Source organism: Melopsittacus undulatus, chromosome 6 (assembly GCF_012275295.1).
Source record: "Melopsittacus undulatus isolate bMelUnd1 chromosome 6, bMelUnd1.mat.Z, whole genome shotgun sequence".
NCBI lineage: Eukaryota > Metazoa > Chordata > Aves > Psittaciformes > Psittaculidae > Melopsittacus > Melopsittacus undulatus.
Window position 1 is genome coordinate 68487198 of NC_047532.1, and position 26869 is coordinate 68514066.

The 26869-nt window shown below is 45.1% G+C and overlaps 1 protein-coding gene across 4 annotated transcripts in view; it reads right to left on the minus strand.

Moving 5' to 3' along the window:
* The window catches only part of ARHGEF4 (Rho guanine nucleotide exchange factor 4), a 113686-nt gene that overhangs the window by 19286 nt on the left and 67531 nt on the right, over nucleotides 1-26869 (minus strand). For all 4 annotated transcript variants that reach the window (XM_031053073.2, XM_031053072.2, XM_031053071.2 and 1 more), the window contains one exon: nucleotides 22948-23087. In XM_031053073.2, coding sequence (XP_030908933.2) covers nucleotides 22948-23087 — 140 coding nt within the window. The remainder of the gene's footprint in view (nucleotides 1-22947; nucleotides 23088-26869) is intronic.

Consider the following 26869-nt stretch of genomic DNA (forward strand, 5'->3'; position numbering starts at 1 on the left):
TAAATCAGCTTAAATAGCTTAAATTCATCTAAGGCCTTTAAGTGTTTTAAGCATTTTAAACCCATCTAAAGCTTTAAAGTGGCTTAAGGAGTTTGAAATACTCTAAGGCTTAAAAATGGTTTAATTATCTTTAACTTTTGGCTAACCTGCTCCTCATACCTCTCCCAATTGTGTGGCACCTGTCACTCCATGTTCAAGTAGGATTCTAGTGCTGCACTCCTATTTCCTCCCAAGCATCCCAGATGCCTGAGGACCACTCTTTTACCCCCTCTTTCAAGCTGTTTTGGGGTGCTTTAGGGTGCCCTGAGCCCCCTCTCCCAGCACAGCACATCCCTACATCCCATGCCTGTGGCTCTGACTGCAGCAGCTGAGGTTGGAGCAGGGTTCATGGGCTGCTGATAGCTGGGAGAACACCTGGAAACTGGCCACACATTCGTCTCCTATTTTCTTTGGTTTCAAAGAGTGGGAAGGAGTGAGGCCTGGGGTTGAACTCTCAGGTTTGAACAAGACTTTGACCTGGGGCTCAACAAGTTCCTAGTTCTGGTGCCAGTTTGGCTGTAGATGAAAACCATGTCAGACTGAGTGAATCCCCTCTGCACCTCACACGTTTACAGTTTCTGATGCCCTGATTTTAACCATACAGCTTGGGAATGGAAATAGCCCAGGATGTTTCTGGGAGGTTGTTCTCACATTTAGGAGCTACTGCAGTTGTGTCTTTTTTTACACTACCTTTTCTCAGGTACCTGAATCAAAACTGTTTTCATTAGAAAGTTTTACTGAATGTTGTATCAGCACATTTTAATGTCACTAATGCTACAAACTTGCCCCACTCTCGCTGCTACCTGCAGCACACCCTCCCTCTGTGCACATTACCTTGGTACGTTTCCCATCCTTTTCACCCTGCAGGACAGCTCCTGATTCCACTCCCTCTCCCATGACTTAATTTTGAGATCTTTCTATATCCTTTTCTGCTTCCTCTTTCACCATCATTTCTTTGGACAAGTGAAGAATATACTGGACAGAACCCTGAGTTCAGCTGCAGCTCATCCAACACAGATTTGACAACAAATGCTGCATTCTGGCTCTTTTTGCAGAAGAGAAGGAAATGGAGCCATGCAGTTGACAGAGCTCTCTGCCTGCTGATGACTGTTGCGATTCCCTTCCCCCAAAAGATAGAGAAAGTTACAGAATCACTTACAGAGCTTGAAGGCAAATTCATCTACATTTGTTTTACAAATAAGGTTAAGGAAAACATTTTAAAGCAGATGCAAACTGCATTGCTAGCAAACTGCTCTGAATCATTAAAAGTCAGCCATGCTCTGGGCTTGCAGCAGGTAGTAAGCCAGAATCCCAGCGCATGGCTTTCCTTTTCGTGTGTGTGTGATTTAATTGTAATAGAATACACTGCAAAGGACATACTGAGATGATTTTATTGCCTCTATCTCCCCTGAAAACATCTCCCTTAGATTAATAGCACTGCACCAAAGTCTGTACAACACCGGTAGATGCTGGCAGACATGCAGGGCGTACAGAGATTGGTTAGCAGTTTCCATGACCTGGCTCTCATGGATGCTCTCCCTGCCTCAAAAGGACCATGCACAGTTTAGTATCTGGTTCCTTTCTTCACTTGCTCCTGTGAGAGAAATCCTGCAGGTTTGTGGTGACCCAAAACATCTGATTACTGCTTCCTCCCAGTGATCTCTCTCCCAGTGCACACACACTGGTTTAGATCCTTTCTTCACTGAACTAAGAATTGCTATCTGTGCTTTTCTTAGGAAATGGGGCAGAGGAAAATCTGAATATCAGAGGGAGGGAAAAGAACACAACACCTGATAATGTCTTGCTGTCAGACAAAGGAGGTTTTGGTTAGTACCTGTAAATATAACAATGAGTCATTTCTTTTGTAGTCCCTACAGAAGGTTCTTCAAGCTAAGTACACTCAAAAAATAAAAACCCAAACAACCCAACCCAAACCCAAGAAACACCTCCAAATCAGACAAAACCACTAACCTTTGTGTATGTCAAATGCATTGTGCTAGAGCACATTGTAGTAAATCAGGCAGCAATGGGATACTGCAGATCTCTCTTGGTGCCTAGTGCAAATCTTCTCAGATTAGGTAGTGCTTAGTATAACAAGTCCTGACTGGGTACCACAGGTGTGAATTGGGATACTAAAAATATTAAGTCATGCCTCCTTAGCAGCCCATCTTCTCTCAGTCTCCTGCTGGAACTATTCTATTTGGTGAGGTGAGGAAAGCTGTCTCAGGCTGCTGCTGAGAGATTCTGCTGTAGCTCTTTGATTCACAAGTGATGTCTATATACAGTGTTTGTATTTCCATACAGCTTGCCACAACTCTGCAGGCACTCAACATGCCAAGACTGGACAAAATCATGATTCAAAATAATCACAAACCATCAAACCCAGCGCTACAATGCTGTTCTGAGCTGCATTATCACAAAGGCTATAGCCACCAGGCCTGTAAATAACACTCATGTACTACCCCTGCACAGCTGTCACTACAAACCAGCACAGCTTAGTAGAAGACAACATACTAACTCCATTCTTGGATGCAAGACCAAACAAGCACAAGATTTTAAAGTGCGGATGCTCCATGCTCTGTAAAAAGTGGAAGACGTGGGACACCAGGGGTGCAGTGGGATGTGTGGGACCAGAGCCCCACACCAGGCCCTTGTTCCACAGGGGCCAGGTCAGCTGCAAGGGAGACCAAACTCCCTCAGTTCCCTTTCCATGGTCCTTCACACCAACTCCCCTGCTGAAAGGTTCAACAACATCCTCTCGGTACCTGCGAAAACATTTTTCTTTTAGCATTACCAGCATAGCTGACTATCACCAATTACAAATGCAGGCTTGCACTCATGCAACAAGATAGAGAAAGCCATCATGCTCTGTGCTACTGCTTCAAGTCCCTTTTCCACCACTGCTGAACACAGACATAGTGGCTGCACTGTATGTCACAACCACAGTCAGGCCCTGAGCAACCCCAGCCAAAGAACAGATGCAAAGATTCAAAGATGACATAACTTTATTGCAGTTGCCACCACAGTCTGTAGTTAACAAGCTCAGTGACATGGCATAAATAACAAGTACTGCCCCTCTTTAAATCTGTCTTTAACCTGCGGAATGGGACTTCTTTTGTTGGTTTTTCTTTCTTTAAATCAAAACACTGGAAGCATTAATTAAAAGTAATTGTTGATGGTATCACCCTAAATGCTTACTGTGTTTCTTATCAGGCCAGCTCATGCCTTAGATTCCACAAATAAATCACAAAGACAGCAGATCCCACATATCACCACAGAAATGAATTTAGCCTGAGAGAACAAATTAAGAAAAGATACAATCTAAACTCTCCCTTTGGAAATCATGTCTTGGCCTCACTCCTGCTCTTTGTGCTTGCGAGACCCGAAGTAAAGCAGTGGCAGAGCAAAGCTTGTGCCAGTTAAATGTTCTGGTGAACTTGCCCCATGCAGGGGCTATACAAACTACCCCTGCAGGGCTCAGGGAAGCAGTATCTTGCCCACCCCTGCACACTGCCTTGCTACACAGCTGGAGTACCCCCTCCCTGGCCATGCTGCTCCCTCCCAGGGGCTACAGCCCAAATGCCATGGCACAGACTGATGTTCAGAGGACTGCCGGGAAGGCAATCACAGCCTTTCTACAGAGCACCCCTCTCATGTCAAATAAGAGCATTAAGAGCAAATAAAAAGAGCCAACTTTGCTGACAAAAGTGTCAAAGGCTTCTTCCCCACCATCTTTCTTTCACCATATCCAGCTCCTGCAGATGATTCAGGGATCCTTCATCAGTTTGGTTTTTTCCTAGGCCATCTTAGCTTCTTCAGCCTAGATCTGAGGCAGGCTTGAATGAGTTACAACTAACATACTGATTAACACATCTCAATTGCATGTGAAGCTGAGGAAGGTGAAAAACGCTGGGTTCCCTATAACAAAACTTGACATGGATACCTGACTGATCCTGAAGTATCAAACACCTAGACAGGCAGTGCAAAGAGAAATTCGAAATTCACCCAACATTAAATATTTAAAATGTTTTCAGGCTCTTAGCAACCCACATTGACACCTGCAGCAGATGGTGCTATAACACATACCTCCAATGACTGCTTTGTAATCTTGAAATTTCTCTTATCAGAACTGTTAAATACACGAACAACTCTACTTTTCTGGTTCCCACCTGGTACCAATAATCTGGTGAAATTACCCTGTGCAGGAGTAAAACAAATTACCTCATAAGGGCAAGGGGGAGACAATTTCAGCAGGGGTTGCATTACCTTCTTCTATAAGATACTTCTCTCTCCAGTTATCCCTCACTGTCCTGGACTCCCCACAGGCCTTGGAGAAAGCAGTTCTTTGCTTTATTTCTCTAGCAGAAGGCAGGTTTTCTGCTGGGGAAGTCTCAGGTCCTTTGTGTCAACAACTGCAATGTTCCCCAGAGAGAAGAGCTGCCCCACAGGAAACAGTGTGGCAGCTCTACCTCGGAGGCATTAACTGTCCAAACTCATGTTATTCCAGAGATACACATTTTCTCTCTAGTATCAGTGGTGAGCATTTTGGAGCACTGGATCAGCTGTTCACAGTACACTCCTTTACCTCCATCACATGCAACAGCTGCTTCTGCACAAGCTTTGATGCATCCAAGCAGCAAAGGCAAATGGCTCTGCCTCCCAGACACAAATGCTGTAAGCTGGGCAGAGCAATGGGAGCTTTCGGGAAATAAGGACCTCATACCAGGTATGGCATAGATGTGGTATAAGTGGGAGAAGGGAAAGAAAGAGTTGCAGCACTGTGGGAACACTTGGCTGCTCACAGCAAGGCTGTGCCTGCCTCAGGAGCCATCCCTCAGTTTGGTATTTGCTCCCTTACAAACCCAGCAGAGTCCTAGCAATAGGATATCCTCAAACTGAGCAAGCAGCAGCTAGCAGAGGGTGAACTGCTTCATCACCACAAGACCAGCTCCAGCAGCCTAATACATTTTCCAGGATACTAAATAAGTTCTTGGAAAGCTTCCTTGAAGCACCTTCCTCAGCCCTGTAAGAGGAAGCTACAGGCTCCAGTTCAGTGACAAGAGCGGGCTAAAGAGCGTTTCAATGACATGACACTGAGCTAAAGAAGAGCATGAGTCACTTTGTGAATCTAGGATCAGTCTTGGCTGGCAGACATTTGTGCTCAGCTTACCAGCTGCCCCACATGGCTTCTATGTATTGAGCCAAGTGTTCGGATTATGAATGGAGCTGACCTACCAGACACTCTCCAGAGCTAGGTGTCTATGAGCAGGCCCTGTGGATAACTGCAATTCTCATCTAACATCAGAGTGACAGGAGATTTCAGTGACAAGACGTGTTTCACACTATCCAAGATACGGAGCAGGCAAGACAGCAATTAACAGACGGTTCACACACATTGCAGGGGCTGCCGTGAGTGCTGCTGAGGCCTGTTACTGCTCCCACTGCTGGCCAGAGCAAAGCATGGATCCCCCATCTCTCATTTGAAGGCTAGGGTATGCTTTCACATCTTTCACTTGTCCTTTCTAACAATCCTTTTCCCACCTTACGCCAGAAAGTTCTAATTCCAGCTGTAACTAAGACCACAGGTACAGTTTAGGAGGGAGAGAAAACAGATTTGTTTGAAAACCAGTGTTGTGTCCTGAGGTTTGGGGCTTTTTTTTGAAATGGCAACTTCAGAAACAATATATACTGGATGGGCCTTTGGCTGCTTATCACAATGTCTGGTTAATAGGGTTAAATTGGCCTAATTTGAGATTTTTAATGGTTTTGAACTGTTCATCTATGTAAGAGATGTCTAGAGAAGTGCAGAGAGCTGGGGCCTGCTACACACTCCAGCACTGCAAGAAACTCTCATCTCTCAGGACAAAGGATCTTTTGTACCTCAGACATAGCAGGTAAGAGCTCATCACGTACCAATTTCATTGCTTTGTGTGCTAAAGAGACGTGGTTTTCTGGAGCACAATGTCTTGCACACAGTCACATAAAATACTAGTACAGAGTATATCGCTCATGATGACAGAGACAACATCACCATCTGGCCTTCTTCAACATCTCATCTGACTTCAGAAGCCATAAATATTCAGGTCAGAAAGGACTGCAGTAACTTCAGCCATTAGTGCCAGTAAATGCACTGCCCTCATGAAAGCCGTACTTCAACTGCATATTACCTAACACATTAAATGAAGGATCCTGCTGATTTTTACAGGCTTGGATCTTTTGCAGTCTCCAGCACAAATGCAAGCAGTGTCATTAAAAACAGTGCACTGTAGCTTTCTTTCCAGTCTGTCTTCCTCCAGGAATTGGTCTTCTTCAGTGCCATAGAGTGTTACTCCATCAAGGTGCCAATGTCCAAGTCTGGAAGTGCTGTGACACACTGATGATCAAACACCACTGGGGTGAGCAGGCCTGGAGTGAGCATACCGCTTTGCTGCCCTTCCCTCCTAACAGGTCTACAAGAATGCTGCTTGAGTCGCTTCCTCACTGTGCATGGCTACTACTAGCCAGTGAGAAACAGGTGGCCTGCATTAGTGTACTATGTTGTGGTTCTGCCAGCCATTTTAATACACATAGCAGATAAGCACTGAGATATAATATAGAAAACAGGATAAAAGCCAACAAAATACTCTTTCCACACCACTGCAGTGCTTATTCAGCCTGAATTCCTGATGCACTATTGATCAATCATTTTAGCTAATTGGGCATTACTCACACCACTGCACAGTGCAGTGCTGACAACAGCAGAGCAACAGAGGCTTTACAGGGTTCAGCTTTTGACAGAAGGTGTTTACACGTAGGCAGGTCCTTGTGTTAAGGCTCATTATAGGATGACTGTCCCTCTGCAAACAAAGCTGCAGCACTTTGAGCTTCTCCAGGGTTGATAAGTGCTCCATATAGGCACAGTATTGTCATGGTTAGGATCCAGTGCCACGGAGAGCAGTTCCGATTAAGCAGGTTGGCTCCGTTACCTCTTTGCGTTTCTCGGGTTTAACAGTGTTCCAAACTGCAAGGCACAGGTGATGACAGGAGGAGAGTGAGGGGAGCAGGGTGGGGAAGGAGGTGATGATCAAAAAACAAAGGAGGGATACTGAGACACACAGTTACCGTAACAGCAGACAAGCAGACCAGAGCCAGACAACGACAAGCTGACCTGCTGATTTGTTGCCCAGTCCTGGAAACCACCATGCACCACACCACTACCGGCAGTCCTCCTTCAGTGAAATGCCAAAAGAAACATCAGCACCACGTTGACGATGATGAGGAAGAGCAGGATGACAAAGACCACTACCCGCTGGGTCTCCGGGTTCATGTTGCAGCGGAGGAAAGTGTGAAGCGCACTCCATTTGTGCCTGCTTCGGTCAGGGACCTTTGCCATGGCTTCAGCCCCCGGAAAATAAAGGGGAAAAAGAAAAAAGGAAAAAAGAAAAAGCAGCAAGCTTGAGTGACTGCTGTACAGCCCACAGCAGGGGCACGGATGGGGCAGAGGGCTATGAACAAAAGCTGATTTACAGCTCTCAAAAGCAGAAGTCAGTCAGTGGTGCGACTCAGCCATTGCTGGTCCCGCACAGCACGTGTGCCAAAACGCCCCTTCCCCACCCCCTCATCTCAGGGGGATGCTTCTCAGCACATCCGTGGGCTTCCACATCTTCTCACGGCCGAAGGAACCGTCGCCATCACTTTAGCAGAAAGAAGACGTTGAATTCCTCCTTGCAGGAAGCCCCGGCGTGCCGGAGCACTGCAATCCGGGCTGCGATATTGGCTTTCCAGAGAGCGGCTCAGCTATTTGCTGGGCGCCGTCTCCAGGATCTATGCAGGCCCTAGCAACGCGCGGTGTGCAGGGGAGGCTTTTAAGGAGGGTCAGGAGCGGATTAGGCGGCTGCTTTTTTAATCCTTCCCCCCCACTGACAGCGTGTCTGCGGTACCGACCGGTCCTGCTGCCCCGGGGAGGGCAAGGAAACCTGGCCCTGCAGCAGAGCGAGGGCACACCTGCGTGTGCAACAAGCTGAGGGGTGTCCGCAAGGCGGACGGGGGAGATGCAGCACTCTGACTGGGGGTCCAGAGAAGCAGCTCCTGTTGGATGATGTTGTCCACTTCCCAGCGGGATCCTAGAGCCAGAATGTCCACAGGACCGAGGCACTTAAATCTACAGGCTGCCAAGGGAGTTGTGGAGTCTTCCTCTCTGGAGACATTCAAGGCCCACCTGGATACATTCATGTGTAACTTGCCCTAGGTGGCCCTGCCTTGGCAGGGGGGCTGGACTGAACGATCTCCAGATGTCCTTTACAACCCTAACCACCCTGTGACTCTGAAATCTCTGCAACCAGAATACCTCTAGTCAGTTCTGCAGAGCCCTAAATGCGCTTTTATGAACTTAACATCTTGCTGCTGGACGGTGAAGTTCACTAAGTAGCAGGCTGCCTGGGGTACACTCGCAGATGCCCCAACCTAAGCATAACTCCCACCAATGTCTGACCAGGATCAGAAGGCACTCCTCCTTGGAAAGGTCAGGGATGGTTGTTGGGAGAGTACCTATCACAGCCGGGCTCTTTAAATACAATTGCAGCCCTACCTCTAGTCAGTAAAGGAGCCCATCTTTTACTCAGCAGCTAGCAGTTATAGCACTTCCCAGGAAAGGGACCCAGTATTCAAGTCCTTCACTGATGGGAGCTAATCCCACATATTCCAGTTCTCATGTGCTCACCCCACACACACACCCTCATGAAACTGAGAATACAAATACAGCCATCCAGCCCCTGGAGCCAGGCCTGGATGACAGAGCAGTTACTGCATGCAAAGTGGATGACTCTGCACTTTACTCAATAGTTCCAAACATGGAAAAAAGAAGATAAATCAAAAAAACCCAACATGTATCTATTTGCACATATACTCACACATTCCTAGGAGAAGGAACTACAAGTCATGGCTCCCTCCTTAAACATACTAACTCGTAAACACCTATGGTATCATCCATCTCTGGGAAGGGAAATGAGGGAGCAGCCACACGATGTGGGTATGAGCAGAATGCACTCAGTTGCTCTCACAGCTGAAAGAGTAAACATAAAAAAACAGATATCTTTTCAGGTGTTAGCACATCAATGCCCACAGCGCTTCCTGAAGAGCTGCATAGCTCCTCTATGTATATGGGAACATGGAAAGTGAGGCATTTGAAAGGGAAAAGGTTTAAGAGCTATGGTCTGGCTGGGTACTTTTGCTTTTTCCCCAAATTGTGCTACCCTTAGTGGGGGTTATACAGAAAGTGCTAAGCAGTCAGACAGCTCCCACTGTCTCCTGTAACATTTAAGATGTCTCTTTTAAGCATTATAAAAATCAAATCTAGCATTATTTCAGTTTGCTGGTTTCTGAACTTAAAGATCCTGAAAATCTCCTTGTCTCTAGCCTAAATATAGAAAAAGGGGGAAACTGCATACAGCAAGGGCTTGTGCTGTCAGTGCAGCTTCAAGACCTAACGAGCAGAACTTCACAATACAGAGCAAACTATTGGGATATGCAGGCTGCCCACATTCCCTGGTGTTCTTGAGCTTCTGACCTGCATTTTCTTAATGGCTTTGAAAAGCCCTGACATATGCACCACAGCACAATACTTAGATCACTAAGCTTGAAGACTTCTATTTAATGGAAGCTCTTCAAGTCCACAGTTGACTTGCATCATTGCATTGTTCAACTCCTGAGCACTTTGCAACTCATGTCTGGTTTTGAAGGCTTTTCATAGAATCATAGAATAGTTAGGGTTGGAAAGGACCTCAAGATCATCTAGTTCCAACCCCCCTGCCATGGGCAGGGACACCTCACACTAAACCATATCACCCAAGTCTTCATCCAACCTGGCCTTGAACACTGCCAGGGATGGAGCATTCACAACCTCCCTGGGCAACCCATTCTAGTACCTCACCACCCTAACAGTAAAGAATTTCTTCCTTATATCCAATCTACACCTCTGCTGCTTAAGTTTGAACCCATTACCCCTTGTCCTATCACTACAGTCCCTAATGAATAGTCCCTCACCAGCATCCCTGTAGGCCCCCTTCAGATACTGGAAGGCTGCTATGAGGTCTCCACACAGCCTTCTCTTCTCCAGGCTGATTCAGTTTGGTCTAAGCCACCAAACAGTATTTGGGACTTATGCGGATCTTCAAGAGAAACTAATCATGGTGAATGGGAAGCATGATCACAGCAACTACCACCTCCTGTCCTCTAGTCAGCTACACTGAAAGGAAATAAACTCTAGTGACCCACCAAGACACACACTGTGTAAGTCAGATGTCAGTGCCCTCCTGCCTGCACTACATTGCCAGGGCACATAAAACATGGTTACCTTGTGTACATTTTGGAGCATTATACAATGTTAAGTTGCAGTCACCCTTCTGACCCCACAGGGAATAAAGAAGCAAGAGCAGAAACTGGTCTCAACAGGGACAAAAACTGCAGAGTGACTCTAGCTATGACCTGGCTTTTGTTTTTACCCCCATGCAGCGAATTCACAGTCCTTCACAGAGCCGGTGCATATTGTAGACTCACAGAATGACTTGGGTTGGAAGGGACTTTGAAGCTCATCCAGTTCCAACCCCCTGCCACAGGCAGGGACACCTTCCACTAGAGCAGGCTGCTCCACACCCCTGTGTCCAACCTGGCCTTGAGCACTGCCAGGGACGGAGCAGCCACAGTTTCTCTGGGCACCATGTGCCAACGCATCAGCACCCTCACAGGGAAGAACTTCTTCCTAACGCCTAATCTCAATCTCCCCTCTGTGCACGGGGGAGTTACTTCCATGGTAACTCAAAGTGTTTGCGGGGTGGGTGGGTGTGTGTGCGCTGCTAAGCACCATGTGGCATTTTTCTGTGACAGAAATCGAGCCTCATCCTCATTCCTCACTGATCAGACATGCTTCTGTGGTATACGGCATCAGCAAGAGATGAAACAGCTGAAAGTTTTACCTTGTTTTACCTTGTGGCTTGTAGTAAAGGGAGACTTTGTATAACTATCAGTGAACGAGCACATTTCAACTAAGTATTGTACAATATTCACTGGAATCTGATTTGCAATTTTAAGAATTTACTTCCAACCCTTCCTCCTCAGCCAGGACTGCACCCAGGGAGTAACACTGCCACTCAAACAGTCCAAGTAGCGACCACAGAACAGCCTTCAAGGCCTGACTGCACACAAAGCCATGCTGACAGTCACAGAAGTCAGTCTGTGACCAAGCCTTCAGAGAGTAAATTATTCAAGAGCTCCAGACTAATAGTAGATAAAGTAGAAACAGAAAGACACCCCTTTGCTTTTCATTTAAGTCATACTAATTACTGTCCACCCTTACTAGTCACTTTGCTTGCATGTGCAACAGACCAAATGGGGTCTGTTTTAGGAGGCCAGGAGCATACAAGCAAACCTACTTGTCTGCCAGATTAAAAGAGCATTTCTATGTTGTCACAGCTGAACTGGGAACTGAAAGGCATATGTACATAAACATGAAAAATTAATAACTGTAATAAGCAACACAGGTGCTTCAGTAGAACAAGCAAATAAATAACTGTGGAGACAAGCAGTGAAGCTATACCCAGCGCACTGGGAAAGCAAAGAGGATGTGTCCCAGAGTGAGGCCCCTAAGGGCAACTGTTCAGAGGGGCCAGCCCCACCACCTCTCACAGGAGACCAGATTTGAAAAGCAAGGCTCTGAGTTGCAAGCTAGATACCATGCTAAAGCATGTTTCCAGGACTCAGCACAAACAGGAATGTGCTCACTGCAAGTACAAGACACACAGTTCAACTCCTCCTAAAGCCAAGAATGTATCAGTATTGTAGGTGCAAAATAAACTGTGCTCTGAATACCAGCATAGGGGAAAAAAGGACACTCTTACTGGGTCATTTATCAACACCCTCTCTTCAACAAGGTGAAAAACAAGTCAAAATAGTAACAACTAGCAAAGACAGAAGTGCTAGAACTGAGCCTGGATTCGGCCCACCTGATACAGACACATACTTTTTGCCCAGCCACACTGACCTGCAGGGCACAGAGTGCGGACAAACCAGGCAGTTGGTTCATGGTTTGTTTGCCTGCTTTGATCAACAGAGCTTTGCTTACCATGCTGCACTGATTGCAGCTCAGTTTTTATGGGGCGGCATTTTGGATTTGTGTTGAAAATAGCATTGATCACACAGGGATGGTTTACTTATGGCTGAGCATTCCTTACACAGAGCCAAGGCCTCTTCTGCTTCATACATCACCCCTCCAGCAAGTCAGAACAAGGAGCTGGGGGAGGGTCACCACCAGGACAGCTGACCCAACTAACCCAAGGGACGTTCCATACCATATGATGTCACATGCAGCATATAAAGCTGTGGGAAAAAGAAAGAAAGGGGACATTTGGAGTGATGGTGTTTGTCTTCCCAAGTTACACATGATGGAGTCCTGCTGTCCTGGGGATGGCTGAATATTCACTGGAATCTAATTTGCCTGCCCATGAGCAGTGGGGAATGAATTCCTCAGTTTCCTTTGCTTGTGTGCATGGCTTTTAATTTACCTATTAAACGCTCTTTATACCAACCCACCAGTTCTCACTTGCACCTTTCCAATTCTTTCCCCCATCCCACTGCAGAGGAATTAGCAAGTGCCTGGATGGTAGCTCCATGGTGCTTAGCTGCCTGCTGGGGTTAATCCATGACACATGCAAACCCAGTATGCAAGTACCAACTTCTTACAAGTTGTTCCTAAAAAGGGTATCTTCTGAAGTAGCATTACTCCCTTTTTACACCAAGGAAGCCACAGACACAAATATGAACTCCCCTGTCCCTTCATTTGGCATCACATGCTGTTTGGATGCTGTATATACAAACTTAGAGAGGAAGAGAAGATTTTCAGGTCACACAGAAACCTTCAACAGTCCAGGTAACAAACTTTACCTGCATCCACGTGACTGGGCTTCTCTCCCTTCAAACTTTCTTTGACATAAAAAAATCACTGAATTATTACTGCCCTTTTCATAACAGCTGATTAAGAGCTTCCAGAGGAAGAAGCTTCTATTAATTTTTATTTCATTAATTGGGTGATGAAAATACCTCCACTTGTTGAACCATTTCAAAGGCATCTTTCAAAAAAGAATCCAGGCTCTGAGAGGACATTTGATGAACAACTTTCTACTAGGTTTTCAGTTCAGCAATTGAAAATAAGGCCTGAAAATGAAACTGTGAGGGGGGCAAGTTCTCCTACCTGCAAATCAATCCAAGAAACACAAGTTTCCTTAAATCCCAAATAACATTTTGCCCAGCATCCAAACTATGCAACTACCCTGTTATGCATTGAATTAACCCTCAGTAATTATTGTGGCTTAACGCCTCCCTAACGGATGTCATTCACTACTGAGCCACAGCCAGGAAGCATCAGAACAAGTACAGCTTCTTAAACTGCATATGATCATGTATTTCTAAAACGGAAAGCAGTCTGTCAGAGGCCCACAATTTGCTCTGAATTTTACAGTGTGTAACACTCTCACTAGAGCACAGTTACTCTCACTGCATGTTTCTCTAGCTAGTACTGCGTGGTTTAAGCCCACACAGCTTTTACAGACAGTACCTCCTTGGAGAGTTTACTCATGTGATACTGCCAAAACGTTACAAGTTGTTCTCTCTCTTGAGTCCTAAGACTCAGGGGATAATTATCAATGGAAAGAAAATTAGCCTGACAGTTTCTTTGTGCAGTGCATAGGCTAAGGCACGGCTACACTGGTACACTGCAAGGAAAACAGCCATTTAGATGAGCTACCCTTTGCTATAAAACAAAATAGAAAGACTTAAAAGAAAAAAAAAACCCTAAAAAAATTACATGTGCTTAGCAACCAGACTTCCGCTTTCAGACTCTACTAAAGCTAGAAAATCAAGCTCACCTAAAACAAGTTTTAGTTTCAAAAACAGCAACAGTAACCATTAACATGTTTGAGGTATCTGGGAGTTACTGACATGGGAGCACCCAGCATCACTCAGAGAAGATAACACATTTCCAGGGTGGATGTGACTAGTGTTGGACATGCATCTGGGTTTGACTGAGGGTGAAAACTGCTCTCTCAATGCTGAATGACAGATGACAGGCAAGGGAAATACATACAGGAATGAGGTCTGGGAAATAAAACAATGCATATTATGAAAGATGGGTAGAGCAAGGAACAAGCAGAGAGAAGCAAAGACAGGCTGGCACAGTCCATGCCATAGCCCAGAAAAATAGATCTTTCCAATACAAGATTGGACACAGGCAGAACAAAGGATGCTCTATTAGTGATGCTCTGAAATAAAGATAAACTAAATAGGAGATATGGTAAGACAGATGGATAGGAAAGGAAATGATGCATCATAGAGACCTGGCAAGATTAACAGCTTGAATGCAGTGGCTGGAAAGGGGTCAGAATAGAAGATGACACTTTTACAGAGTTGAGGAAGAGACAGAGAGGTAACAACATCCTTAGTGACCAAGGCAGGTGGTGTTCAGGAGGTCCTAGAAATTATATTAATGTTTTAATTTTGATATCCTGAAAATTTGACAGCCACAGATAGCAGAAAGACAAGGAATGCTCTTCATTTAGGCACTATGTGGGCATGAACAGAGAAGTAAGGGAGAAACAGGCGGAGAAATACTTTGAGAAAGTCAGGGAAAGGAGAGAAGGAACTGGTACAAATAAAGTTGTGGGGCCAGAAGCAGCTAAGGACAGAGGAAGCTGCAATGAAGCAGTGAAAAGTCTGGGTGAGAAGGCAATGAATAACAGTGCAAGGTGAGTGACAAGATTAATGTGGCAACTAATAGGGAGTAAAGGAAGATGCATAGTGTACAGAGCCAAAGAACCACTAAAAGGTAAGCCCTGTGAGAGTTTTTAGGAGGGGGTGATGGGGCAACACACGACAGGGTTTCTAGACCATAAGACTCCTTTCTTTCTGGGTATATGGGAGTTTTCAAGAAAGCCATTCAATTTTGGGCTGTCTGGCACATTTTGTTGAGCCCACACATTATAAAGTATGAGCACAGGGTTCCTTTAGCTGCAGAGCAGTGTTGACACTTCTGACTGCTCAGCCTTCTCACCTCTTACAGAATATACAAGTCTTGTGGATGTAGAAAACAGGAAAAATGCTTACAAGTAACAGCTCTGTAAAGTTCTACCAAGGTGCCATGTAATAATGTTAATTTGAGGATCCTCCTTCATTGTCTTCTGATGCAATTAAAGGAGCCAAAGGAGAGCTGAGGAGAACAACAACCTCCATAGAGTATGAGCATAAGAAAAGCTATGAGAAGTTTTAGACACACACAAATTGTGAGTAGGAAACAGCCTAGACATTCTTATGTCATGCCCAACAGAAAAGCAGGACAGAAACGTTATGCAGTCAAGCAGTCTTCCAATGCCACCTTTTCCTTATACCTCTGGTTTAGAGCCAGCAGGCTGGAAAAAAATGCAGCAGAACAACATACCCCAAAGAACAAGTCTCGGTGGGCTGCTCTCCAAGAGCCTGCGCCATTGACCAAGAAATCAGTCAGAATCTAAAATACAGCTCAGAAGGAAAGTTGGTAAGTGGCTGTCAAAATGATCAGCAAGGCAAGGATGGGAAATTGATAGCCCCAAGTGTAAACAAGCAAGGTGCTCCTCTGCTTTACTAGCAAAACATATATTAGGCACAGAGGAACATGAAAAAAAACCCAGGACATTCAGTCCATACTGGGTAACTCAAGCAGCCTGCTTTCTTTTCATAAAACCCATTGACATGAAGACTTGCCAGTGGCAAGTCAATGGAACATACAGAAGCAGGATCCTCCCTAAAGATCACAGATAAAAGCAGCTAGAAGTATGACTGAAAAGAATAACCTATATCAACACCTTTATAATTCACCCAACACCTTTGTAGTTCACCATTCCCTACAACTGCACCTACCCTCAACCCAGAACTGCAAGAAATAGGCTGAACTTGACATTCAACTGCTGTACAGCAGCACGGCTCTGCTCCTGTCCTCTGAGGCCCTCATCGCATTTCCAACTCAATGCAAGTCTGACAAACTATGTGCCACAGGGAGGTGTGTCAGTCAGTCCCACACTCCTGGGGACAAAGGCTGCTGTGTGTGCTGGCCCGCAGAGCACGTGTGTGTTCCAGTGTGGGAGTAGTGGGGTTAATGCAAGCAGCATCTCCTCCTTTTGCAGCAAGGAGCAGGCATGTGACTGACCTGCACCTCAACAGTGGCTCTCCCAGGGCACACTGAGGGCACTGGGCAAGGGCTGGCCTCAAGTGCACCCAGAGTGAGGGGAAGTCTTTCCAGGAGCTTCAGGAAAAGCAGGGCTGGCACTTCTGCAGCTTGGTTGCTCTCACTGATCTTTCTTCCCTCTACAGCTCTCACAGTTTTGCTGCTTTTATCAGAGTGGTAACATAAAACTACAAGGAATCTAACAATGCCTTCACTGTGCTAAAACATGGTTGAACCTGCTGCTAACTCTGCCCTCCGTTTACCGGAGCCTTGGCCACACAGCTGAAGCTACCAGGCAAGATCCTTTGAGGGATTAACAGTGCTCTCTGACGGGCCAGAAAGAGGGATTTTGTTTTTCCACCACTGGGTTCAAATGTCTTCTGAGGATTAGTTAAAAAACAAAACTGCAGAGAGGAGCTGCTCTGCATCAGGATTTGGAGAGAGGAGAACAAATCCAAGAAATGTCCTGATATCAAAACCATGTTGAGAGGTGCCTGAGGTACAAGTATGGTACAAACCTAGATACACTCATTCCTGTTTCTATGCAAACACTTAACCTCTACACTAACCTTTATCCAGCATTCCTACTCTGACACATTCCTTCTTTATCCCATCCTCTCAGCAAATCTTTGCACTGTTTATTGTGCTGTTCTCCATCACAGGTGTTTCTTGAACTACAGAACTGGGGCATGGACATCCCCAAAACTATTTTTAAAATGAAGACTTTGGCAGAGTGAATTGTAACACCAAGACCCTGCAAAACAGACTAGTTCTCTGCACAACATCCCGCTACCATTTCAATCAGGAATAACTGCAGCTTAATTTATGCCATGTCTTAGAAGGGGTGCAAACATTGCAGTGCTTCTAAACTTCTTCCTCCCATAGAACAGCTGTGGAGAGTTAGGCACCAAACCAAGGATGCCCAAAAGCTAAACAAGGAGCTCCCAATAATAGCTAGTGAGATACAACAAGGCCAAGGTCCTTCTCTGTATCAGACAGAGGGCAGGTTTGAAAGGAAGGCTTCCACTTTACACACAAATGGTGAAAGCATTCATTTTCACCTAGACACATCCTTGGTTGTTATCGCACAGGGCCTTATCAAGCATGTGTGTGCCACAACCAGGTCCTGCAGGCAGCACTGGTTGAAGGATGGCATGTTAGAAAGCCTGTGGTTGGGTGCATGTGAGAGGTCTCAGCAGGTACAGACCATCAGGACCTCAGAGGGCTGGTGCCAGCCTGCCACGCTAACTCTACTGTAGCAGAGCAAGGCTTTGACAATCTCACTGGCGCCTTGGTAAATGGTCCTCATGCTACAAGTGGCAGGCAGGAAGCCAAGACCTTCTGCAGTGTAACCCTTAGTTCAACAGGATACAATGCCACTGGTGTGGATTAAAAGATCTCTTAACTGGATGCCAAAGCATTGGATGGTGGTTGCAGCCTTCAACACAAAGAAACAGCCACTTCTTGTGATCAGTATCATCAGTAGATGCCTTGCTTTCTTTAGGTGGTGGGGAGCATCAGGCAGTTCTAGGAACCCACAGGTAGACTGGATAAAGCACGGGTGGGCTTTGAAGTGATTTGGCACAAGTAGCTTCAGGAGTTAAAGCACTGTTGGATCATTTTTCCTCAAAGGGGAAAAATATTTGTGGAGCCAAGCCTCCCTCTGCACCTTAGTAACGGGAAAACATTTAATGCTGACAAACAACAGATATTATTAAAGAGTGCCCTAATAGTCACAAGCTGTCATTAACAAGCATTAACAGGAGCTGTTAAGAGTCTTTACAATTTAACAGCTGGCAGGGCTGATGTAAGAACTCCAAAGCCATCATGCTGCCTCCAGTTATTTCTTTCGAGCCTTGTATTTAGGTCTGGTTTACAGCCACAGATGAGAGTTCGGGCAGTACTCTCCCCTCCTTCAGCATGTCAGTATGTGTATGGGGATACACCCATGCCCACGGAGAGGTGAAACACAGAGGCTACCTCTCCTATTCCACTGTTTCAGTCTGGTTCCCAGAAGGTGGAATAAGGTCCATTCACAGACTGACCCCATAACCCAGACACTAGTTTATGTGTGTGCAGGACACCTTCCACTTTATCACCTCACAGTTTTTGTTCAGGAGTTAAAACTGTGATAGACCCCATGTCCTAGTCCTCCCCCAGGAACTAAGCCAAACCTGGGTTTTTTTATTTGTTCCTGATGAGTATCACATTAATAGGGCTATTTAGAGAAAGCATGGCTTGGAAGGGACCTTAGAGCTCATCCAGTTCCAACCCCTTGCCATGGGCAAGGACACTTTCCACTAGAGCAGATTGCTCCAAGCCTCTGTGTCCAACCTGGCCTTGAACACTGCCAGGGATGGGGCAGCCACAGCTTCTCTGGGCACCCTGTGCCAGCACCTCACCATTCTCATATTGAATGTCACTTTTCTTCCTAATGTCTAATGTCAGTCTCTTCTCTGTCAGTTTAAAACCATCCTGTCACTACAGGCCCTGGGCTTTTCCTCAGAGGAGGATAATCCCCATTGAAGAGTGAGCTACCATTACCCTGGCTTCCATCACCCACTCTTCATCTCCAGCCTGCTGGTGGAGGATCCCTTGAACAGGGGATGATGAAGACCTAATGCTGACAAGGGCAGAGGAAGTGGCTCATAGCAGCCATGGCTGCCCATGGTAGAAAGCAGAAATATGGTTCTGGTGACCCCTCAGATCACTTATTTCCTGATCCTCATATTTGATGGTCATAATTGTTATGTAGTATTTGATTATATGGATTTGCTTTAAATCCATTGCAAAAAGCCCTATGAAACAACCGTAGAAGTTTGCAGACCCGAGAACTGTAAAAACTAAATCCATCAGGCAGTAAAAGAAGTTACAGTTCTGATTCCATACTCTTAACATTCATATCTGAGCCCTGTACAGAGTTACGCAAGCACTTGGGAACAAAAACTAGGATCCAGTAAAGATTTATATCCTTTGGGGAACACTATTTCTTGTCCTTGGCAGCACTGGGCTTTATACTGCAACTCTGCAAATAAATCATAATTGCTGCTCTGGACCACAGTTGTCAACCTTGTCTGCAGAAATACTGAAGACAGAAAATAAGAAATTAAACATTCTGGAAACAACAAAAAATAAAGAAAGAAAAAAAAACCAAGAAGGAGGGTGGTATTTGTTAACTGGTTTCTATTCAATTTAGCATCAGCTGGGAGAGCAATATACTCAATATATTAAATTATAAAAGTGGTAATAAATCTCCTATCCCAAATTAGTTATATATTGCTTCGGCATGATGAGTAATTTTAATTCTGTTTTTAGTCTGGAACACTTGTGAACATAGCTTTTTCAACCTATTCTCTACATAAGGGGATGGTAATGTTTTGTGGCACTAGCTTACATTTCCTCTGTCTTTTGAAATTTGTCCTTATGTAGTACACAAGAGATTTCTATTAATTAAAATGTAGATAGATAATGTGAGAAATGCTATGAAGAATATTATTGCTATTTAAGAAGGCCTGGAGGAGCACTGGGTGAGCCTAGAACAACTTCTCAGCAAGTGATCAAAGAGTTCAGCACAAGAATAATGCTTTAGAGACTCAACAGCCCCAGTTGCTGGTAATCTCAGTAAGACAAACAGAGGACTGCTACAAGATCTGCTGCCTTTGCATGTGGCAGATGTTTGTGCCACTTCCTGAACATGGAATCACAAAATGGTTTGTGTTGGAAAGTACCTTAAAGCTCATCCAGTTCCAACCTCCTGCCATGAGCAGGGACATCTTCCACTAGAGCAGGTTGCTCCAAGCCCCTGTGTCCAACCTGGCTTTGAACACTGCCAGAGATGGGGCAGCCACAGCTTCTTTGGGCACCCTGTGCCAGCGCCTCAGCACCCTCAAAGGGAAGAGCTTCTGCCTAAGATCTCATCTAAATCACCCCTGTCATTTTAAAAGATTTTTCTATCTGAATTACTTTATTCAATCAGAAACATATATCCCGGAACCAATTAGCTTAATTGCACCTTTTTAACAATGTTGGTTAGCACAAATATCCATAACATACATATTGGCACTTTAAAACATAAGACAGTGGTGTTACATGTCCTATACAAAATCCTGTCCTGCTGAAGCCAATGAAGTCATGCTCTTCCTCAAGGAACAAGAGCTCACATACCAAATTCCAAACTTATCAAACACAGAACCACAAGAGATAAGGAAAAAGTAGGGAGTCTGGCAGTTACTTCTGAAACATTTAGTGCTTTGCTTTCACAAGACAGTACTGTACATGTTGGGCTACAAGGGGCTAGACATTCCACATGTTGAACTGCAGTAGCATTTCTTTCAAAGCACAGAACTATATGGACCCTTCACACTCAGCAAGACAGAACAAACCCTTTGTACACATCAGATGTTTCCAAGCAAACAGGCCTGAGCCTACTTGTCCAGGCCAATTACTTTATAAGCACTATAGGTTTTCCTCATTATCACTCAAGCATTGGGCAGGCAGGATTTTTGTATGCTTAATATCTCATGTTCTCAACTTCAGTCTACATAGAACACATTTCATAAAGCTTGAAGCTCTGTTTGTTCTTTATGTAATGTTTCTGCACTGACAGGAAAGACTCACAATGCTTCTGCAATACAGATTTTTCTCTCACCACAATTTACGCAGTTAGACTGTAGAAGCAAAAAGACACAAGGATAGCATCTTCATCTGGAACAAACACAAAGTAAACTCCAAGTCCAATCTAAACACCAAATCTCTTTCCATGAGCAGAAAGAATGCATTAGAAAGAATGTCAGATACCCCAAGAAAATTACTTCCCTGCCTGTTTTCCCATCCCAAACCCTTATTGCTTTTTGATTGACTTCCCTTGGCTCTTACATGCTCTCATACTGATCTTCTTAGGTGGGCTTTATACAACCTTCTCAGCTTTCTTTTACCCCTCTAGTTTTCTTGCCAGTAAATTTTCCTTTTTTAAGTTTTATGAAAGGTTTCTTTTTTATTTCAGAAGCATTTTCTCTTGATCCAAAATGAGCTAGAACTCAGTGTCTGGCTGTTTTGCTTTTTAATGCAACTCCTGGTCTGCCAAATGCCTTAAAAATGTATTTCAACCTTCTCTGTTTATTTGAAAGCTGCTTCTTCCAAGAAGACTAAGACTAATGCAGTTACCATAGTTTTCTTATCCACAACTAATAAAATGCAATTTTGAATACAACAAAACAAAGACAAGACTACTCACAAAATGAGACCAAATGACTGAACACTGATGTCTTCATCCTACATTACTCCTAGCACTGCTATGGAAAATAGCAAAGGCTAATCGATACCCAGGCTTTGTGTCCAGCAGGCAAGATGAAAATATAAGCCTGTCTGATTGCCAGCTATTTGAGATATTTCAATTCCAACACTTAATATGTCTGTTCATGTAAAATTCTTGCCTCACAGATTCAGAAGTTCACATCAGAGATATTGTAACAAACTTACCAAGGCAAGCAACAAAAAGGGAAGGAAGAAAAATCCCCCTCTTACAGTCTCAGTGCACACTATGGGACTGACTCCCATAGTGGTAACCAAGACTCCCTCAAAAACACACCAGGCAAATGTGGGAAAATGCAGCTCAAGGTTTTCTGGTGTTCTGCTAAGGTCTGCTTGCCGTGACAACAGCCCAAAACTGCTGAGGTTAAATAAAAAAGCTCTGGCCATGGTCTGATAGCCCTTGGTTGCAAAAATACAGAACAAAATACAGCAAATCTCCTCCTTACCCCAGGCACCCAAGGACATAGCCTGGGATTCTGAGCAGCAGGAGCAGGAAAACTGCTAGAAGAGCATTTGCTATTGTTGTTTGTCAAAAGCTGTTATTCTCACTATGCAGCTGTTCGGAGCCTTTGCAGACCCCAAATGTACCATCCTTGTATATATCAAACACACAGGCACAGAGCCTCAGTCAACAGTTTCAGTTACAGTTTAGCCACAGCAAAACATAATACATTTTTTACCCTTGCCTTCTCATCTTGTGAAGGTCATGCATGTCGTGCATTAGACAAAACCGCATTTTTGCAGAGAAACAAAATATTTTAAATCCTGTTTGTATGCTGACCATTGCATCAGTTAAAATAGGTAGTATGTTTTTAAGTCACTGATCTCAAGCTAATCGGTGTCAACATTATCAGAGAAAATAGCTAAAAACACTGACTAAAAAGGAATGTCTTTCACATCCCTAGAGTGAATTTATTGGGGTACAGGAAGAAGCAGTGAAGACCAAGTCTATGTGAAACTTTGCACCCTTCACATCTACCAATAAAGAAGTATATAGACCAATATTATTTTATTTCCTTTTTCAACATTTCCTTTATGCCTTCAGCACACTACATTTCAAGTCTCACAACAGACCTGGCCAGGCTGCTCGCTGATGGTTTTAAATTTCCCTTCCAAAAACACCTAAAAGGAGAGCTACCTACCCAAGACTGGTGGCTCCGCATTTCTTTGCACCATTGTTCTCTACTGTTAGGGACAGAACCCTGATGGAAGGCCCAGCCCCTGTCATTACCCAGTTGTAAGTGGGACCCCCAGTAAATGACTGTTGAAGCCCCATCCAAATTGCCATCATCATTTTGGTTGTTGACCTCTCTTATGTTTCACAACAAGAACCAGCATCTTTTCTTCTCCAACCGGCCAGGAACCGACCAGCTCAGTACCTCATTGATGGCAAGCTGCTCTCCGCCTCCCCCAGGGTGACCGTAGCGATGGTTGGAGCTCCGGAAGTCCTCATACAGGTCCTCCTCACTTCCCACATCGTCTGTTAGAGCTGTCTTATCCAGTGCCCCATCAGTGATCACTGCAACAACAAAAAGAACAAATTAGTACAGACCACAAGATCAACAGCAGCAATGTTATGATCAATATATATATATATATACAAAACTTATAGGCACTTGGCAGACACTGTAACAGCATAAAGGTAAAAAAAAGACAAGGAAACTACATAAGCAATTTCAGGGCACAATTCTAGTCTGGTGCATGCCCATTTCTCAGAGAATTTTGCTCCATTCATGTTCTGTTACCATAAATGTATCTTTTTCTAGACTGGAAAGTATGATCCTTAAAAAAAAAAATAATAAAAGAATGTTGCAAAGAAAAGATCAAGAATAAGAAAACAGGCTCTGAAAAAGAGATGCAGGTCAAAGATAACACCAATGTGATTTCATGATGACATTTCCTTGTCTCTAAATTGGAGAGACATCAATTTGATAGGTGGACCACTCGGTGGCTAAAGAACTGGCTGGATGGGTGCATGCAAAGAGTTGTGGTCAACAGCTCAATGTCCGGCTGGAGACCAGTAACGAGTGGTGTCCCTCAGGGATCGGTATTGGGACAGGTCTTGTTTAACATCTTTGTCGCTGACATGGACAGTGGGATTGAGTGCACCCTCAGCAAGTTTGCTGATGACACCAAGCTGTGTGGTTCTGTTGATACGCTAGAGGGAAGGAATGCCATCCAGAGGGACCTTGACACACCTGTGAGGTGGGCTGATGCCAACCTCATGAAGTTTAACCATGACAAGTGCAAGGTCCTACACCTGGGCCGGAGCAATCCCAGGCACAACTACAGGTTGGGCAGAGAAGAGATTCAGAGCAGCCCTGCAGAGAAGGACTTTGGGGTGTTGGTCAATGAGAAAATGAACATGAGCCAGCTTCAGTGTGTGCTCACAGCCCAGGAAGCCAACCGTATCCTGGGCTGCATCAAGAGGAGCGTGACCAGCAGGTTGAAGGAGATGATCCTGCCCCTCTACTCTGCTCATGTGAGACCTCACCTGGAGTATTGTGTGCAGTTCTGGTGCCCTCAGCATAAAAAGGACATGGAACTGTTGGAACAAGTCCAGAGGATGATCAGGGGACTGGAGCACCTCCTGTATGAAGACAGGCTGAGAAAGTTGGGGCTGTTCAGCCTGGAGAAGAGAAGGCTGCGTGGAGACCTCATAGCAGCCTTCCAGTAGCTGAAGGGGACCTATAGGGATGCTGGGGAGGGATTATTCATTAGGGACTGTAGTGATAGGACAAGGGGTATTGGGTTCAAACTTAAACAGGGGAAGTTTAGGTTGGATATAAGGAAGAAATTCTTTACTGTAAGGGTGGTGAGGTACTGGAATGGGTTGCCCAGGGAGGTTGTGAATGCTCCATCCCTGGCAGTGTTTAAGGCTAGGCTGGATGAAGCCTTGGGTGATATGGTTTAGTGTGAGGTGTGCCTGCCCATGGCACGGGGGCTGGAAATAGATGGTCTTAAGGTCCTTTCCAACCCTGACTATTCTATGATTTGGTGACTGTCATTTTCACAGGAAACTTGACCGGGTGACAAGATCATGTCTGCCAATTCACACCTTGATGTTTGTGATTTATCAAATCCTATCAGATCAAGGAAACTCTCAGCCTTGGGAAAAAACATTCACCTTCCTCTTTGTCCACACATTCATAGAACTTAAACCCTTTTTGTCCCTAAAAGGATGTTTGCTACAGAAGTACTCATTATCACTACGGGAGGGCTATACTACTTAGCACAGCCTGGAATAAACTACAAATAATGAAGGGTTAGCAGCTGTTACTCAGAACAAGCACTGAGGTTTCAACAAGCATAAGCCTCACAGAAATAAAAATCCAGCATTTCTACTCCTTACACAAAAGAAAATGTCACTTCATCTGTTTTCGCAGGCAGGAACCTTCTCCTAAGCTCTCCTCAAGTTACAGCAAATACCACATCTCTGGGCAACCTATGACAGGGCTTCACCACCCTCACAGTAACGAATTCTTTACTTATACCTATCTAAATCCCCCTTCTGTCAGCCATTGCCTCTTGTCCTGTCACTAGAGGCCCTTGTCAAAAGCCCCTCTCCAGGTTTCCTGTAGCCCCTTTACGCACTGGAGATGCTCTAAGGTCTCCCCTTCAGGAGTCTTCTCCAGGCTGACCCAGCCCAGCTCTCTCAGCCTGGCTCCAGAGCAGAGCTGCTCCAGCCCTCACAGCATCATTGTGGCCTCCTCTAGACTCCCTCCAACAGAATCACACAGAATCACAGAATCCCAAGGGTTGGAAGGGACCTCGAAAGATCATCTAGTCCAACCCCCCTGCAAGAGCAGGGTAACCTAGAGTACATCACACAGGAACTTGTCCAGGCGGGCCTTGAATATCTTCAATGTAGGAGACTCCACAACCCCCCTGGGCAACCTGTTCCAGTGCTCTGTCACTCTTACAGTAAAGAAGTTCTTCCTGATGTAAATGTGGAACCTCCTATGCTCCAGTTTACACCCATTGTCCCTTGTCCTACCACTGGATATCACTGAAAAAAGCCTAGCTCCATCATCCTGACACCCACCCTTTACATATTTGTAAACACTGATGAGGTCACCCCTCAGTCTCCTCCAAGCTAAAGAGACCCAGCTCCCTCAGCCTCTCCTCATAAGGGAGGTGTTCCACTCCCTTCATCATCTTTGTGGCTCTGCGCTGGACTCTTTCAAGCAATTCCCTGTCCTTCTTGAACTGAGGGGCCCAGAACTGGATGCAATATTCCAGATGCGGCCTCACCAAGGCAGAGTAGAGGGGGAGGAGAATCTCTCTTGACCTACTAACCACACCCTTCCTAATGCACCCTAGGATGTCATTTGCCTTCTTGGCCACAAGGGCACATTGCTGGCTCATGGTCATCCTCCTATCCACCAGGACCCCCAGGTCCCTTTCCCCTTCACTCCTTTCCAGCAGGTCAACCCCCAACCTGTACTGGTACATGGGGTTGTTCTTCCCCAGATGCAAGACTCTACACTTGCCCTTGTTGAAATTCATCAAGTTTCTCCCTGCCCAACTCTCCAGCCTGTCCAGGTCTCGCTGAATGGCAGCACAGCCTTCTGGTGTGTCAGCCACTCCTCCCAGTTTAGTGTCATCAGTGAACTTGCTGAGGGTACACTCGGTTCCCTCATCCAGGTCGTTGATGAAAATATTAAACAGCACTGGTTCCCTTCCTTCTTGTATTGCTGCCTCAGACCAGGACTGCAGGGGGGGGATCTCACCAGAGTGCAGAAGAGGGGGAGAATCTGTGCTTTATCAGATGCAAAGAACATGTGACATAGCCAGTAGTTTTAGTTTAACAGACTCAACATGGTTACAATAGAAATGAATGAAAACAGGTACTGCTATCAGCTCTCCTGGTGAGTCTTGGCTGTCCAAGTTACACATGATCTCACACTCAAACTGTCTGCAGAACAGGGACACTTTGAACCTTTGTAACAGCTTGGAAAGGAAAAGCAGCAGTCAGAGGCTGGGGATACATATGCCTGGTTTTAAGCCCTCATTTCACTCCATAATGCAAGTGCATCTTAGGAACCAAACTGCATCAACATACCAAGAAAAAGTGCCTTAGTTCATTAGTTTATTAGCTTATTATTAATGAGAGCAAAGCTCCCCAGTAATACAAAATAAAGTGCTGTCAGGGGTTACAGTAAGACCTGCAAAGATTGCCTCTATCAATGCTGTTATTACATGTGATGTTTTATCAAGGCTGCATCACTTGATTACTTTTATTAGTTACAATGGGATGTAAATTCAGTGTTGCAGCTATGAGTTCAGTGCAATAACTTG